Source organism: Haliotis cracherodii, unplaced genomic scaffold, assembly GCF_022045235.1.
Source record: "Haliotis cracherodii isolate W230 unplaced genomic scaffold, xgHalCrac1.p SCAF_9, whole genome shotgun sequence".
NCBI classification, from domain to species: Eukaryota; Metazoa; Mollusca; class Gastropoda; order Lepetellida; family Haliotidae; genus Haliotis; species Haliotis cracherodii.
The window spans coordinates 46,106,124-46,123,153 of NW_027266343.1; the positions used below are offsets into that span (position 1 = coordinate 46,106,124).

The following is a 17,030-nucleotide window of genomic DNA, read 5'->3' on the forward strand; positions in this document are numbered from 1 at the left end:
CGGGATGATACATTGAGAGTGATATGACCTCATACTAATGTCAAACTGTAGTACAGTCATGTATCATTTGCTTAAATGTCATCGATCTTTACCTCCAAATGCATCCTACAGTGACAAGATGTAGAGCCAAACATCTGACATATTGCTCGCTTAGGTGTGACATAACATTCATTCTGCAATTGAGTGAGTGAGGGAGTGAGTGGATGGGCGTCTGTATTTTATCCATCAAGATGACAGGCCATCATATTACTACAGACGCGTCCCTATTGACAATAACAAATGAATTATCTCGACCACATGTACCGACTTCTCTCTTTATCAAACTATCAAGACAAAAGCTTCTTCGAAATAAGCCCCTGTCCCCACATTAATACTAGGTAGTATGAGGTTATGTGACTGTAAACCTCCTCGCGCCTCGTAGCCACCTTGGGTCGTATACTCCCCAGGGAGCTGAGAATGAGTACACACTTAATCCTTGTCTGGGATGATAGTATAGCGTTGGGAGCATGCGTCAGTGGGTATAATCTGCGCATTTCACATATCATTATTCATATTATTTCAGAAAATATTATTGTTAAGGTTTCATCGCTATATATGTGCATGCACACGGCCATGGTTACAATGACGATATTTAATCAATACATGTTTGTAATTATTTCCTCAAAAATATCCTTTGTGTAATACGAGAACATTCTAGTTTCTGTTAGGATATTCACAATATACTAATCTGAGATTGATCACGCCTTTCTGTGGAATAACAATATGTATAGTCAATCCGTTCACTTCCTTTCGATACCATAATGACGCATTAGAGTGTGTGACCCAAAATACTTTTCGAACCAGGATCTCCAGTTCTATAATACGGAAAAGGTGTCCACCGTGAGCCTTAGCAAACGCTCATAAAACATCTGAATCCTAAACCAGTATATCAAGTTATGTTCGCTCACAACAACATAAATGTAGTTTGTAAAAGAAAAGCCACTTTTTCAAACTACGCATTACGAACGTCGTGGCGCAGAACAGGTCGATATGTTGAGAAGGGCATCACACTTCAGGTATGTGGTTACATGCATCTTCCTCGTTATGTGTAAGACCCGACGATCCAAAGACACAAGGTGATGTAAATTTCAGCTACATTGTTGTGTACAAGTTGTATCTTACTTCTTGTAAGTAATCTTATATCTTCCTTCAACCGAGGAGAGATCGAATGATTCATCTGTGAATGGAGGCGAGATATACTGTTACAGGAAGTAAACTCTGGATGGATTAAGTTGTGGATTCATCACATCATTGTTACACATTTACATACAAATAAAATATATCTTAATATGATTCACATAATGTTATAACATTGTACTGACCGTTGCAATTGTCCAGAATGCTGTGGGTAGCCTCAGACAGAATTGTTCACAGTATTCCATGCTTTTTATGAGGAGACTACTAATTTGGTTCTGTTTGTTACGACTTGGGATCTGACTGATTTTGTGTCTTCGTGCCCTAAAGGAGAGGATCGTCTCTCGCGCTTTCAACAATTCATATACCTCACCAAAACACAGTAACAGGCCAGTGTGTTGATTGTGCGATAAGATGCCAAGAGGCAGATGACTTTTACAGTTAATAGTAACCGACGCCATGTGTACAATATGTCTACTGTGCATGACGTTAGCCAACCATCACTTCATGTTCAGTATGTGTGAGTGAGTGAGTTTGATTTTACGCCGCTTTTAGCAATATACAACCAATATCACGGCGGGGGGACACTAGAAATGGGTTTCACGCATTATACCCATGTCGGGAATCGGGTCTTCGGCGTGACGAGCGAACGCATTAACCACTACCCGACTACCCGACCGCCCCTCAATATTTGTGCGATAACGATAGATTGAGAGTCATGACCTCATACTTATGTCCAACTGAGGGCAAGCACACTCAGCCATCATTTGCTTATATTAAATGTTATCCATCTTTACCTCCAAATACAGTGCCAGTTGTAGAATCGCCGCCATACAGCTGAATTATTGTTCACTGTGGCGTTAGATAACATTCATTCTTCCTCAAGTGAGTGAGTGAGTGAATGAGGACGTGGGTAGGTGGTGTTTGGGTGTCTGTATCTTAATGAGCAGGACTACATGCCAACAGACGCGCTCCTATTGACAATGACAAATATATGATATCGACCCCATGCATTGCTCTTTTTATCAAACACGTGCATTAATATGAGTTATTAGTATTCCTATCGTTTTTGTTGTGACAGCCATACAAATAGAAAAAAACATCTTAATGGTGGATTTTTCCAATTATCTGTGACACAAAGGAAGTGCACACTTTGTAATGTCTTGAATTTTAAATGAATAATGAAAAGGGAACGCTTTGTTGTGAGACCCATTTGATTCAACTGAATATGTTGGCTTGAAGTCAATAGCAACAAGGTGTTATACAACAAGACGTATTGCTATCATCTTGGGAACCTTCCGGTAACACGCACCAGTAACATTTCAGCTTTGCCGAACACTGCAATAATTATGTACTTCCTGGTTGTTAATGAGATTTTCATACTATATGACGCCTTATATAATTATGAATGACATTAACGTATATACATATATATAACGTCTATATATATACGTTAATGTCATTCATGATTATATAAGGCGTCATATAGTATGAAAATCTCATTATATATATATATATATATATATATATATATATATATATATATATATATATATATATATATATATATATATATACGATAATGTCATACATATATAAGGCGTTAGATAATGTCATTCATATATAAGGCGTCATACAATATGAAAATCTCATTATACATACATACATACATACATACATACATACATACATACATACATACATACATACATACATACATACATACATACATACATACATACATACATACATACATACATACATACATGGCTTCGGGCGAAGTTTGTTATGACTTGGCGATATTATTGCCCATTTGTTTTTTCACGAGACGTTAGCCGACCAATCAGACAGCTGTGTGAAAATATAGTAACATGCTCCTCGGCTATGGGTACGTATAAGAATGTTTGCTTTCATGTCCATGAAACTAGATATTATGCTTCCTTTATGTGTACACACTGCATTTCGCCAGTACGTACAAGCAAGTGTGTTTATATTCACTCCTGGCAAACATACAACGTGGGATACAGTAGGATATCAACTGCTTTACTTGTTCGCCAAAATCACTCGGTAAGAATGACTAATGAGCTAGGACAGGGTGATAATGCTAGCCACTAAATGCTAATGCTGGAGTAAAGAGGTGTGTCTTCTTTATGGTAAAATACATGCCCCCTCTTGTGTGCGAACAGGGCGCGCAGGCGTATGTCTCTGTCAATGACGGTGTAAACAGAGCAGTTAGTGTCACTGTTACCTCACAGTAATTCTGCCTTCTTCCAACCTCGTTTGATTGCGTCAGTGTCCTTTGCAATTTTGTCCACACATGACATGACACTGAGTTGAGTCAATTATCGTATTTGATAATTGGTCGCAATCTCTTCCGGTCAACTTTCCGGCCAACTCAGAAAAACTAGCTTCGGAGAGAAGCTGTCTATTGTTTGGTACGCGAGGGGTCATCTCAACACGGCAACTCGCAAAAAATATCTCGTCGCAGTATTGTCTTTGGCGTGGTATTCAAATATTTTAACGGCGCAGAAATAAAGCTGTTTACAGTACAATGTCGATATGTAAGCTACAAAACGATAGGACAATTTCTGTTTAACCATACTGACTAGGATTATCGATACATGCTCTAATGTAAAGAAGTGTCATGGTTTGAAGAAATGAGGCATCTTATTAAGTGGTATGCGTGAACCCGATTCGTTTGTGTTTTATCAATTAATGAATGAACCTTTTACTGATCAGGTAGTTTATTCTTCATTTGATGCATGTCAATATCTCCCAATTGCGTGGAACGATGCTCATGATATCACTCACTGGATCGTCTGGTTCAGACTCAGCTATTTACAGATCGTGTCATATAGCTAGAATATTGCTGAGTGCGGCGTTAAACAACAAACAAATACAAACATTGAACCAGTAGATGATGTGTTTTATTCTTGGTACTGAGTGAACCAGCGGATGGGGTGTTTTATTCTGGGTAATGAGTGAACCAGTAGCTGAGGTGTTTTATTCTGGGTAATGAGTGAACCAGTAGCTGAGGTGTTATATTCTGGGTAATGAGTGAACCAGTAGCTGAGGTGTTTTATTGTTGGTAATGAGTGAACCAGTAGCTGAGGTGTTATATTCTGGGTAATGAGTGAACCAGTAGCTGAGGTGTTTTATTCTGGGTAATGAGTGAACCAGTAGCTGAGGTGTTTTATTTTGGGTAATGAGTTAACCAGTGGATGAGGTGTTTTATTCTAAGTAATTAGTGAACCAGTGGCTGATGTGTTTTATTCTTGGTAATGAGTGAACCAGTGGCTGATGTGTTTTATTCTGGGTATTGAGTGAACCAGCGGATGAGGTGTTTTTTTCTGGGTAATGAGTGAACCAGCGGATGAGGTGTGTTATTGTGGGTAATGAGTGAGAGCAGTGGCTGAGGTGTTTTATTCTGGATAATGAGTGAACCAGCGGATGAGCTGTTTTATTCTGAGTCATAAGTGAACCAGTAGCTGATTTGTTTTATTCCGGGTATTAAGTGAATCAGTAGCTGAGGTGTTAAATTCTGGGTAATGAGTGAACCAGTGAATGATGTGTTTTATTCTGGGTATTGAGTGAACCAGTGGATGAGGTGATATATTCTGAGCAATGAGTGAACCAGTAGTTGATATGTTTTATTCTGGGTAATGAGTGAACCAGTGGCTGAGGTGTTTTATTCTGAGTAATGAGTGAACCGGTAGTTGATGTGTTTTATTCTGGGTATTGAGTGAACCAGTGGATGAGGTGTTTTATTCTGAGTAATGAGTGAACCAGTAGTTGATGTTTTTATTATGGGTATTGAGCGAACCAGTGGCTGAGGTGTTTTATTCTGGGTAATGAGTGAATCAGTGGCTGAGGTGTTTAATTCTGGGTATTGAGTGAACCAGTAGTTTATGTGTTTTACTCTGGGTAATGAGTGGACCAGTAGCTGAGGTTTATTTATTCTAAGTAATGAGTGAACCAGTAGTTGATGAGTTTTATTCTAAGTAATGAGTGAACCAGTAGTTGATGAGTTTTATTCTTGGTAATGAGTGAACCAGTGGATGAGGTGTTTTATTCTGAGTAATGAGTGAACCAGTAGTTGATGTGTTTTATTATGGGTATTGAGCGAACCAGTGGCTGAGGTGTTTTATTCTGGGTATTGAGTGAATCAGTGGCTGAGGTGTTTTATTCTGGGTATTGAGTGAACCAGCCAATGTGGTGTTTTATTGTTGGTAATGAGTGAACCAGTAGCTGAGGTGTTTTATTCTGATTAATGAGTGAACCAGTACTTGATGTGTTTTATTCTGGGTATTGAGTGAACCAGCGGATGAGGTGATATATTCTGGGTTGTTAGTGAACCAGTGGCTGAGGTAGCTTATTCTGGGCAATCAGTCAACCACTAACTGATGTGTTCTATTCTGTTTATTCTGGATAACGAGTTAACCGATAGATCGGGTGTTTTATTCTTGGAAATGAGGCAACTTGCATACACGACTGGGGCGTCTTGCAGCCTTGTCTGATGTGTTCTCGTCTGGGTAAAAAGTGAACCGTGATATTTTGTTATTATGGGAATGAGAACCATAAGCTCAGGTGTGTTTCATTCTTGTTCCGATGTTTCATTCTGAGTGATGAATGAACTTACATATATAGCCGGGGCTCTTTCACTTGCAAACGGATTGTGACATAGTAGCCACACATTCTTCTACCCGACGTTATACAGTTCGTGAATGTCCTTTCTAATCCTTGACATGCTCTATGAACAGAGCACTCCGCAGGTGGGGGATACATGGGTCAGATATATTTTTAACCGGTGTAGTCACTGCCGTGTGTGCAATATACCCGCTGGATCTACACGCTCCTTATATTCCCCAAGGTAAATGATTGTTAAAAAGCAAATCTAGCCCAAGACCTTGAACTTACAAACAGTTAAGGGGATGTTGGGTGTGCATCGAATAAACTGAACATCCTTTCCAAGGTAATATACGCGAGGTATTCTAAAAATATGCTATTATTGCATCGACGTTCGCGTCAACTAATCCCTAAGAGCTGCAGACCGGAACCCTGAACTTGATGCAGCGACGTCTCCAGTTTGAAGGCTCAATGACTACAAGGAGATATTCAATTGACGTGTGACCCTAAACAGAGTGTGTTACATTTTGCAGATGGCAGACAAGAAGGATATGTTTCAGCTACTACCTGGATTATCTGCTAAAGGTAAATGCATATTGAACTGTGTTATATTAGTAACTATTGTATTGCCCGCTATAAGTAAGTGCATATTGAACAGTTTTATACTAGTTACCATTGTATTGCCCGTTACAAGTAAATGCATATTGAACTGCTCTATACTAGGTACTATTGTATTGCCCGTTATAAGTAAGGGCATATTGAACTGTTTTATACTAGTGACTATTGTATTGACCGTTATAAGTAAGTGCATATTGAACAGTGTTATATAAGTTACTATTGTATTGCCCGTTATAAACAGGTGCATATTGAACAGTGTTATATAAGTTACTATTGTATTGCCCGTTATAAGTGAATGCATCTTGAACAGTGTTATATAAGTTACTATTGTATTGCCCGTTATAAACAGGTGCATATTGAACAGTGTTATATAAGTTACTATTGTATTGCCCGTTATAAGTAAGTGCATCTTGAACAGTGTTATATAAGTTACTATTGTATTGCCCGTTATAAGTGAATGCATCTTGAACAGTGTTATATAAGTTACTATTGTATTGCCCGTTATAAGTGAATGCATATTGAACTGTTATGGGTATCTGTTGGACTCTATATGTTTCTACTGAACTCTTCACCATAGGCATATTATGTGCTGCTCCGAGTGATGCGTGAACTGTCCGCTTGAAGGCTTATTGAACTGTACGTAATATTTTAGGGTCTCTATTTCGTTATATACGTTATATATAGTACTTGGTGATATGTTGTAATCATCGCATTTTCTACTTTATTTGCTTACGTAAGGATGAACTAGCGCTATATCAATTTAAAAGAACAACTGTAAATGTGCAATAAGCACTAACACCATCCTATTCTGTTTTGCAGATATAGACAACCGGACGGTCATCGTCGCACCCGAGTCGTCGGAGACGCTGCCAGACAGAGAGGCGTTGTGGAGGTACTTCGAGAGCCGGGATGAGTCAGGGGGAGGGGCACTCAAGTTCCTGGATGTTCTGTCTGACGACAGCGCCCGGCTGACGTTTGGAGATGCATCTGGTAGGTATAGAGAGCGTAAACGTCCACTTTATTCAGTCGATATTCGTGCACAGTAGTGAGTGAATATGGTTTTACGACGCTTTTAGCAATATTCCAGCAATGTCACGGCGGGGGACACCAGGAATGGGCTTCACGCATTGTACCCATGTCGGGAATCGAACCCGGGTCTTCGGCGTGACGAGCGAACGCTTCAACCACTAGGCTACCCGACCGCCCCCGTGCACAGTAGAATGGATCACCTGATACTTAGTCAGTGAGTGAGTTTGCTCTGATGACGCTTTGCCAATAGTATTTCAGTTATATTACGGCGTGGCGTGGGAGGAAAGCCAAATGAGATTTAAGTTTAGACGTTCACCACTTTGGTGAAACCACGGGCATCCGTGTCCTCCAGATGTTTAGAGAACGGCTGTATTACCATCAGGAACGAAAGCTAAACTTCACCGTTTGAACTAAGTCGTTGAAATGCACTTAGCACTGTTACACATAGGGAAAAGAATTTAAGGATGTCAACTACTTAATCATGAGGGACACAATGTTTTCGGAGTATGTACTTCCTCCTTCATTAGGTGAATGGTGAAAGAGTAAGTATATACTTGTCCCTCATATACTACGTTGTTTAATATCGAACAACCAGTAAATGTATCCTCATTTACACATCGTTATGCGTGAAAACGTACTTAATATATAGAATTTGACGTTTTTCTTCCATAATGCCATTGCGTGGCTTCCTATCATTATGTTAAAAACTGAGATCAATGCGAGCTGAAAATAAAATGAAATGCCTTCATGTACATTTTACATTCGCACCGAAATATGAAAAATGATATATGAAATAATAAATCTTATGATGGGATGTAGGGTTCCTATGTACATTTGGTGTCGTCGGAAATATTCGTGCCAAGCGAAATTAAGTGTGCAACGATCCTCCAAAATTATACATGTTATATAATGGTACACGGATAATAGTAATTACCAAATAAACAGAGTCCACACGAGTATCTTTTGAAATTATATTGTTTCCCTTAAGATGCGTCGAATGTCGAGATCCGAGATCACAAAGTCAGCGGTATTCGCCTCATCGTGTACCCATACTACAGATCACAGCAGCCCGACGTCGACTTATACGACAATAGACTGGCAATGTCTCCCCTCTCAGAAGACACTCCCACAGACTCGCAACAACCAGAAGACACTCGCACAGACTCGCAACAATCAGAAGACACTCCTAAAGACCCGCAAAAACCAGAAGACTCTCCCACAGACTCACAAAAACCAGAAGACGCCCCCACAGACACCCAACAACTTGGAGACACTTCAGAACCGCAACACGAAGAAGAACAACCAATAATAGCGTCCCCGCCTCTCAATAGTGAAGAGCTGAACATATCACGCGGCAAGGTACGCTACCTGGAAACATTTCCCTCACAATCGCTTCAAAATCTGGTCAAGGATTTCGTTGAAGTAGAGTATGCTACTGATGCTTTCATTGTAAAAGGGAGTGGGTTGGACTTTAAGAAGAAGGTGAATAGTCTAAAGATAGCAATTTTGGACATTAAAGAGGATACGTTTGAAATGCACAAACGCCATGTGTATGGGTTCTTGACGTCACCCCGTGGCAGACTGGAATTGAAAAAGATTGAGGACAGGTTCCGGTGTGCTGTAAGTGTCGACCCGAGCGTGTACTCCGATGTCAAAGAAGATGGTGGTGGGTATAATACTTCTGAAATTGTTTACGTTACATTACCCAATTAGTCAGAATGACTTCTTTGACACTGTATTTGTGGGTATCGGAAGTAAAGGTCCAGTTCATGCACCACACAGATATTATAGAATACGTACACTGTACTGTTGTATAAGTTAATCAAGTGAAACTGATGTATTCCTAAAGGCAATAAAAATACAGCTTATAACAAACGACAATTCAGCCTGAACTCAATTCAGTTGGAATTTAATGACTTCAGTTGCAAGTGGTTGTGAGTGATCTGAACTAAAAACAAACCATGTCACCTCAATGACACGAGTCTCACCTTAATGACACGAGTCTCAGCTTAATGACACGAGTCTCAGCTTAATGACACTAGTCTCACCTTAATGACACCAGTCTCACCTTAATGACACCAGTCTCAACTTAATGACAACTCGTACACTGGTGCCGGTCCGCTGATCACCGAGCACAGTGTAAGATATTAAAGCTAACACACTTCCACCTTCCTCCTTTCAGAACCAGCCTCGAGCATTATCGACACTGATCTTAACTTTACCCAAGGAGAAATAGCCCATCAACGGGTAGGCAGTCACTTTGCTGACATTTCAAACATGTCATATGATGTCAGGTCATGTCATTAGATGTATAGGAGATAAATACAGATATATGACACATTAAATATAAGAAAAAAGAATTACAACATAGTCCATTAGATAGATAAAAGATAAATGTAGATATACTCTCAAATGTGCACCTGGAAAGAGGCTAAGCGCCATGTCTTCTTTATTGTCATCCCATACTTCCATGTGACTTTTGGAATCATACAAACATGGCATTGAGCACATTCGTATACATGTCTAAGATATCACCTTTATCTGAGGACAAGTCGGTAACACTTTTTATTCTTCTAGATGGACACAAGTACTGGTTCACGTTGTTTGATTGCAAAGAATACAATTCAAAAGTTTGTGAAATAACCATTGCCAAGGATGAGTTACATGTCATTTGGTAATCGATTTCGGTTTCTGTAATTCAATATGAATGCCTCACTTCGTATTAATACTGGACAAACAGTATCAATAAAGTATACAATTTATTTCAATTTTTTTTAAAACATATAGTAGGCGGTGCTTAACTTATTTCCAGGTAAAAGATTTCGTTGATTTATGTTAACATGAAAGTGATTACACCACATCAATATTTATGTGATTTAGTGAAACATCAAACAAACCACTGTTGATTTGTTGGAATCTGTATATGTCACCAGGCCGATGTGCTGGTCAGCACAGTAGACAGGGACTTGGATCTGTCAGAGGGTTCTGCCAGCATCGCGGCAGCAGGCGGAGACGAGATGCAGGTGGAGTTTAGAAGCAGGTACCCCCAGGGTATCAAATACGGCAAGGTCGCGAAGACCAAGGGAGGGAATCTCAACTGTCAGGAGGTGTTCCACTGTTGTTTGCCAGAATACTCCAGCGACCCCACACTCAAGGTGAGTGAGTGAGTGAGTGCGTGAGTGAGTGGGTGGGTGGGTGGGTGAGTGAGTGAGTGAGTGAGTGAGTGAGTGAGTGAGTGAGTGAGTGATATTTAAGCTCAAGACATGTAAATAATCAAGTCACGGAAAGACCTAACGATGATATTCAGCACAAACCAAAATGACACGCTGTAAACAACTTCACCTTCACCACCACCCACACCCCCACCCCCACCCAACCCCATCCCCATCCCCCACCACCCCAAAAAGGAGGGATGTGAGATCGACTTTTTAAGCGAGTGAATTTGGGATCGAGCCCACAGCGGGAGACACCCTCAAGTGGGTCGTAACGAGCAAACCCTTTAACCACTCCACAGTCACTTTCTTTATAAACTGGCGTCAAGGATTAATGATGTTCGTGAATATACTTCGTCCATGATGTATGTTATTTCTATGGTTTTTTTCTTTGTGTCGATCAGTAACTAGACATTAACAATATACCAATGACTATGCACAAATGTGATCACGTCAATGTAAGTCTAATATTCCTGGTTGATAAAAATATGTGGTCAACAAGCACATTAAGAAGGAAGAAATATTTCAGGTATTACCGAACCAGTACGACAGTGACTAACAACCCCCGTGTCATGAGTGCCTTTCCCAAGCATGAGCTGTTAGCATTCACACACGCTGTGATAATATCAGTGCTATATGACACATATCATTCCGTATAGAACAGGGGCCCTTTCCACAAAGCAGCCTTTGTACTATGACTGCCGTAATTCCATGATAAAGTATGGACGTTAGGGTCGCCCTAGCGCACAGATCGGTTTATGGAACGAGGACCCAACTTCCTGGTCCACATGACCTTACCTATCTACAGCAATGACGTCCTGAAGCGGCTTTAAATAAATTAGTCGACTTTTTTTATTGCCTTTGTAGAGAGTCTAGAGCGTACAATAGAAGCGGCAGACTAAAGGACGAATAACATAGAGGCCTATATTCATACATTCAACAACCTGTGTATAAAATGCTGATAACTATCACTATCACAGTGCAAATATATTCTTGATAATAGCGTGACTGCGGGACTAAATGTTTCACGGACGCTTACGAGTCGACATATGGACGCCAGATTGTGCAATGATATACATACGGCAATTGTCAATCGTGGGTGGGTTATATCATACATGACGGGTAAGGCTGTTGTCGGCACATCATTAAAGTCGCAACAAGGCTAGAGGAGTTATGTCCCTGGAATGGATGACATGAATTAGTGAAGATGCATATGTCATTATTCTGGATGAGTATGGTTTATGCTTTATTCTTGTCATATCATGGCGGAGGACGACAGATCTAGACTTCACATTTTGTATCATATGGGGAAGCGAACACGAGTTTTCGGCGTGACGAGTGAACGCTTTAACCTCCAGACTACCCAACCGCCCTTTATTGCTCCGGGTGTCGTTGTACAAAGCGATCTTAGCGCTCAGGTGATCGTAACTCCCATAACGTAACACAGACTTACGACAGTCGTAGCGCTAAAGTTGTTTTGAACAACGCCACCCTGGTCAGAGCCATGCCCGTGCTCGTGGATTTCACCGATGTGGTAAACGCCTGACACCTGCATCATTGCCTCTCCTCACACTCAAGCTGACACGCCGTGATATAACTGGAATACTGTGCTAAACCAAACTCACTCACGCACTTTATTGCTCTGACAAGTGAACATGTAGATTAGTGGATGCATGCTGATATTATATACTGATGGGAACGAATTAGGGAACGATGAAAGATAGAGAAATAAGCTTCGCTGTCAGTACTTTTTTAACAGCGCGCATACTAATTCAACACATGTAGGAATCAAATGTTGAGTTGTGTTTGTGTGCATTGATTCCAACGCGTATTTGGTAGACAAGTCTGGGAACCCATGTATTATCATTTTACTTTATCTAAAACTAAGTTCCTCCCGTATTCATTTCTATCAGTTTAAATCATTACATTGTTCGCCAAAGCATCAATATGTAAAAGATAACAAATTAATGGTAGAAATTATACTAATAAATGACATATGACACACATCGTAACAATATCGGGAATCGAACCCGGGTAGTAGATTTAACAGGGGAACACTTTAACCACTAGACTACACCCACAATATTAAGATATATCGTAATCTCGTTTTTGTTTGTTACTGGACAGGGTTTGGAGAAAGTTGTATACAAGTGTCTGTACGATGCTTCTGAGAGCGACTACCGCAGTATCGCGCTGCCAGCCCTGGGAACAGAGAAGCTAGGCTATCCCCCGGACAAAGTAGCAAAGAAAATGCTGACCATAATATTCTACTTCATGACCTACACTTCCTCCCTGACTGATATCGCCATCGTTATTGGCCCTGGCAACAGCGAAGTCGTCACGGTAAGGCATAAAAATATGTTTCAATTGCCAAATATGCCGAAAAGTCACTAGGTGTAATAGTTTGTGACTGAATTGTCTGCAACGCCGCTTTGAACAATAAATCAGTTGTATCAGTTTTATAATGGAGGATAACCCAATGTGGTGGGTCATAGACGTTTAACACTGAGAACAACCAGGGCTTCAGGTCGAGGGAATTAATGACAATTGTTCCTTATTTTGACCATTTGTCTGTCAGTGTGATTCCCTTGCTCGTTGGTGTCGCCAATATCGAAAACGTCACTGCTGACTTCATACCAGGTTCTAGGAGATTACTAAGTATTGTTTCAGTTGTCCATGTTTCGCTAAGCAGTGACCAACGTCGAAATGTTTTATGTTTCTTTCAAGATGTGTTAGAATTGGATCATGGCGAAAAGTAAGTGAACTGACTTAACGCCGCTCTAAACATGAATGCGTTTTAAATTTGTATTTCTGATCCCCAGGCATTTAAGCAAGAGAAGATCAAGCAAATTCGTAACTCCAAGCTAAACGCAGGTACTGCAGTATTTTACTTTAAAGTGACTGAGTGATATTAGCAATATTCTCGAAATTAATTTCACGCAATGTACCCAGAACAGATATTCATCGATTCGATGCTAAAATCGTGCTACAATGTACTCATACCTGTCATATACCATTTACCTCGTTAACTCATTGTTTGAAAATGCCCCTAGCTTCTGACGTCAAACAACGTGTGGTGCCAAACAACAAATAAAACCAAATCGGGTACTTAGAATAGGTTTTTTTCCACACACACACACACACACACACACACACACACACACACACACACACACACACACACACACACACACACACACACACACACACACACACAAACAGAGAAATTGGCTTCACACATAGTACCCATGTAGGGAATCGAACCCTGGTCTTCGGCTTTAACCATAAGGCTACCTCTCCGCCAAGGCGTGAAAGTATAACAAAAATGTGCATGATGTGTTGTACACGTCACCTTTTCAGTAATAACTGTACTAAAAAATGTTCCCACTTATATATATTGCTATGTTTTTATTGTGGAATTAGTAGCCGATGTCCCCGCTGGCTCTGTGGCGGATGTTGGGTTCCAGGTGGGGAAGTTCACTATTCACGCCGGACACGGCGACATCAGCAAGGAGAGTGCCGCATGCATAGCCCACTTCACTAACTCAACAACGCCCTTGAACATAGGTGATTCTTCCTGTTTCACATCCAACCAAGTGGAGGAATGAGAAATTTATTATATTCATAATTTTGAAACTTTGAACAATCTGAAAATCCGGTCATAGGTCTTTAATTCATGAAAATGGCGCGTGTGTATAATAAAAGATGATGATATGTTTCAAAGTTGTAACTTCATAAGAAGTAATAGTCGAAAGATCATTTTTAATTGCAGTTCCGTCATAGGATATTTCTTTTGGCAGTATTTGCGTTTATTCTCAAATTAACATGTGTAATCTGACCTTTTGTCCTGTGAATAATTGTCTGTATAGATAGTTATGATTGTTTGGTCTACTAGGATATTACTATAGGTTCACATATCAGTGTAGCTCCTGTGAGTTTTCCACTGGAAGATAAATACTGGAATACAAATTGAAGACGTTCCGCTCGTATCGGTTGAAACCTAAAATGGCTCTGTATTGTACGCGTATGTGCGTGGCAATGTAGCATTATCGGAAGTACTCCCGTTTAGGGTACTCATTTGGAAATCACTTGTATCTAATCCATAACAGAAATTTGAGACATAATGTACTGAATGTATAATTGAAAACTACGAATGAAATGAAAGGCAAACGAGAAGATTTTGCTGACAACTTTATTTTCTGGCGAATTTGCAGGTATACTGTCCAGCCCACTGAGTGTGGCGTGCGGCAAGGACCTGGAGCTACAGTGTCAGCTAGCAGGTGAGGGAGTTTGTGGGTGCGTCCGGGTGTCAATGAGAAGGCGAGGATGGTTGGTAATCAGAAATGCTAACCAGCCCACTGAGTGTGGCGAGTGGCAAGGGCCTGAACTGCAGTGTTGGTGAGTGAATGAGATAGTGGCGTGTGGCAAGGAGCTGATTTCAGCTGGCTTGGTGAGTGAGGTGTCAGCAGGATGAAGTTGGTGAGTGGAAAAGGGGTTGATTAGTCGATGAGAGAGGGCAGTGGGTCAACGAGGGATGCATGAGTGGATGAGGTCATGATGAGCGAGTGGATAAGTAATGCAGTGATTTGAAGACATAAGGCGTGAGACAATAGGTGGGTAAATACTGAGTTGAGAAATTCGTGAGTGAGTGGGTCCTTGGGTGAGTAAGCAATATATGTCCTTGCATATTAGAGGTGTATACCAATAGCTGGTACAGTGAGGGTGTTGTAATTGTGTGTCTCCATCATTGCAGCTGGTCAAATGAGGGAAAAAGGACTTGCTATGACCACGGCGCCAAACATCTCGGCAGACATCATCATACACATTGGTGTTGACCGTTTCAAGGGCAACTGGAAAGACGTCATAAAAGCATGCTTGAAAGTTGCGACTGAAAATAGCGTTACATCGATGGCATTTCCAGAGTTTGGAACAGGTGAGAAAAACTTCAAAGTGATTAATGAAGGGGAGAGTCATTTGCATATTATTATATCTCTGTGTTATGTATGATTCATTGTCTTAAGTTTGTTACAGCACTCCGTTTCTTAAGTGTTTTCGTCGTACAAGCTACATTGCTTGGGAGGGATATGGTTTATTATTTAGCTGTGATGTATTCTAGTCTCATTACACAATACATCAAAACTTGTATGTACATGTTCGTGACAATAATGACAGGTACAGTCTCCCTGAACTCTTATAAATTTAGTTGTACCACATCCACATTCTGCATTCTGTGGCAGAAGTTTTAATGGAGAATGATTAAACAACACCCATTCATAAGTAATTACCGGTGAACAAGCAGCTGAGTGCTTATATTTATGCGCGCATATACACAAATATATCAAAGATGGTGATCACGTCACATATAAAGCATCATCATTTCAGACACTCTGCACATCAAAATATCGACGATAATATTTTGGCTGATTTAAACTATAAATTTAAATGACATCGGTCATCGTCGTTGACATGGGTAATGTTGACACTGTGTTGTGTACATTATTTCAAAGCGAGTGACCATTTGATATGCTTACTTGCATTGAAATCAATAGCACTCATTCTACATTTATTTCATCATCCTGCATTCTGATTGGTCAAATCTACGTCATAACTAAACCATGGTTTTGTTGTTGTCTACATCACCATGAATTTATTCATTTTAAGTACTTCTGTCATAAAAGTTGTTTATATAATCTTTAAAGCCTGGACCATTTCCATATTCATAAGAAATCTGTACGAAGGAGTTGGCGTTATTTTCTTACTGTGTCATATATTCGAATGATATTTTCAGGTATTGGACCTATGTTAGCAGTCTCTAACTTGAAAACACATGATTATACTTCAATAGGATGGAATTATCTTACAATGGCTGTATTTTATAAGAAATCTGTGGCCTACTGTAACTTGATAGCAGACGCATTTCCCTAACGACGGGCCGCTATCTATTGTGTTATTTGACGTCACTGGCGTCACGTTTCCTGTTTGTGATTTCATCCTTTATGTTCTATGGTGTTGCTATTTGTAAACCAATGGCCTCCCTCTGTTCAACTATCCTCCTTCGTCGGGCAGTTAACTGCAGGCCTCGACCTTCTGCAAATGATAGTGCCCTGACAAATAACGCTACCCTTATACAAACACCGAACATTTGGAAACTCATAATGGTCAACTTCTTCTGTTCTTGACAGGTGATGGGAAGCTCCCTCTAGAAAAAATGCCGAAGCTGCTTGTGAAATGCTTGAGGGACATTGAGAAGAAGGACTGTTCTCTCACCGACATCAGTTTTATCAGCAGCGACGCAACTTCACATGCCCTGTTTTGTTCCCACTTGGAGACAATCATTGGTCACAAGGATACTAAAGGTGAATCTGTCTATCC

General features: G+C 40.3%; 1 protein-coding gene across 6 annotated transcripts in view; it reads left to right on the forward strand.

Annotated features, from left to right (window-relative positions):
• Positions 1–667: 667 nt before the first annotated feature.
• LOC139452698 (protein mono-ADP-ribosyltransferase PARP14-like) overlaps positions 668–17,030 on the forward strand; it is a 28,475-nt gene continuing 12,112 nt past the window's right edge. For 3 of the 6 annotated variants that reach the window (XR_011652381.1, XM_071234249.1, XM_071234248.1), the window contains exons 1-12: positions 3,118–3,240; positions 6,333–6,384; positions 7,237–7,407; positions 8,435–9,112; positions 9,629–9,693; positions 10,380–10,601; positions 12,786–13,001; positions 13,481–13,532; positions 14,082–14,225; positions 14,873–14,938; positions 15,412–15,591; positions 16,841–17,014. Coding sequence is in view for 5 of the 6 variants with exons in the window: in XM_071234249.1 (XP_071090350.1) it covers positions 3,118–3,240; positions 6,333–6,384; positions 7,237–7,407; positions 8,435–9,112; positions 9,629–9,693; positions 10,380–10,601; positions 12,786–13,001; positions 13,481–13,532; positions 14,082–14,225; positions 14,873–14,938; positions 15,412–15,591; positions 16,841–17,014 (2,143 nt within the window). In the remaining variant the exon portion in view is untranslated. Of the gene's footprint in view, positions 1,056–3,005; positions 3,062–3,117; positions 3,241–6,332; positions 6,385–7,236; positions 7,408–8,434; positions 9,113–9,628; positions 9,694–10,379; positions 10,602–12,785; positions 13,002–13,480; positions 13,533–14,081; positions 14,226–14,872; positions 14,939–15,411; positions 15,592–16,840; positions 17,015–17,030 lie in introns of those variants that run through there. The other 3 variants (XM_071234250.1, XM_071234251.1, XM_071234252.1) reach the window with 3 other exon arrangements.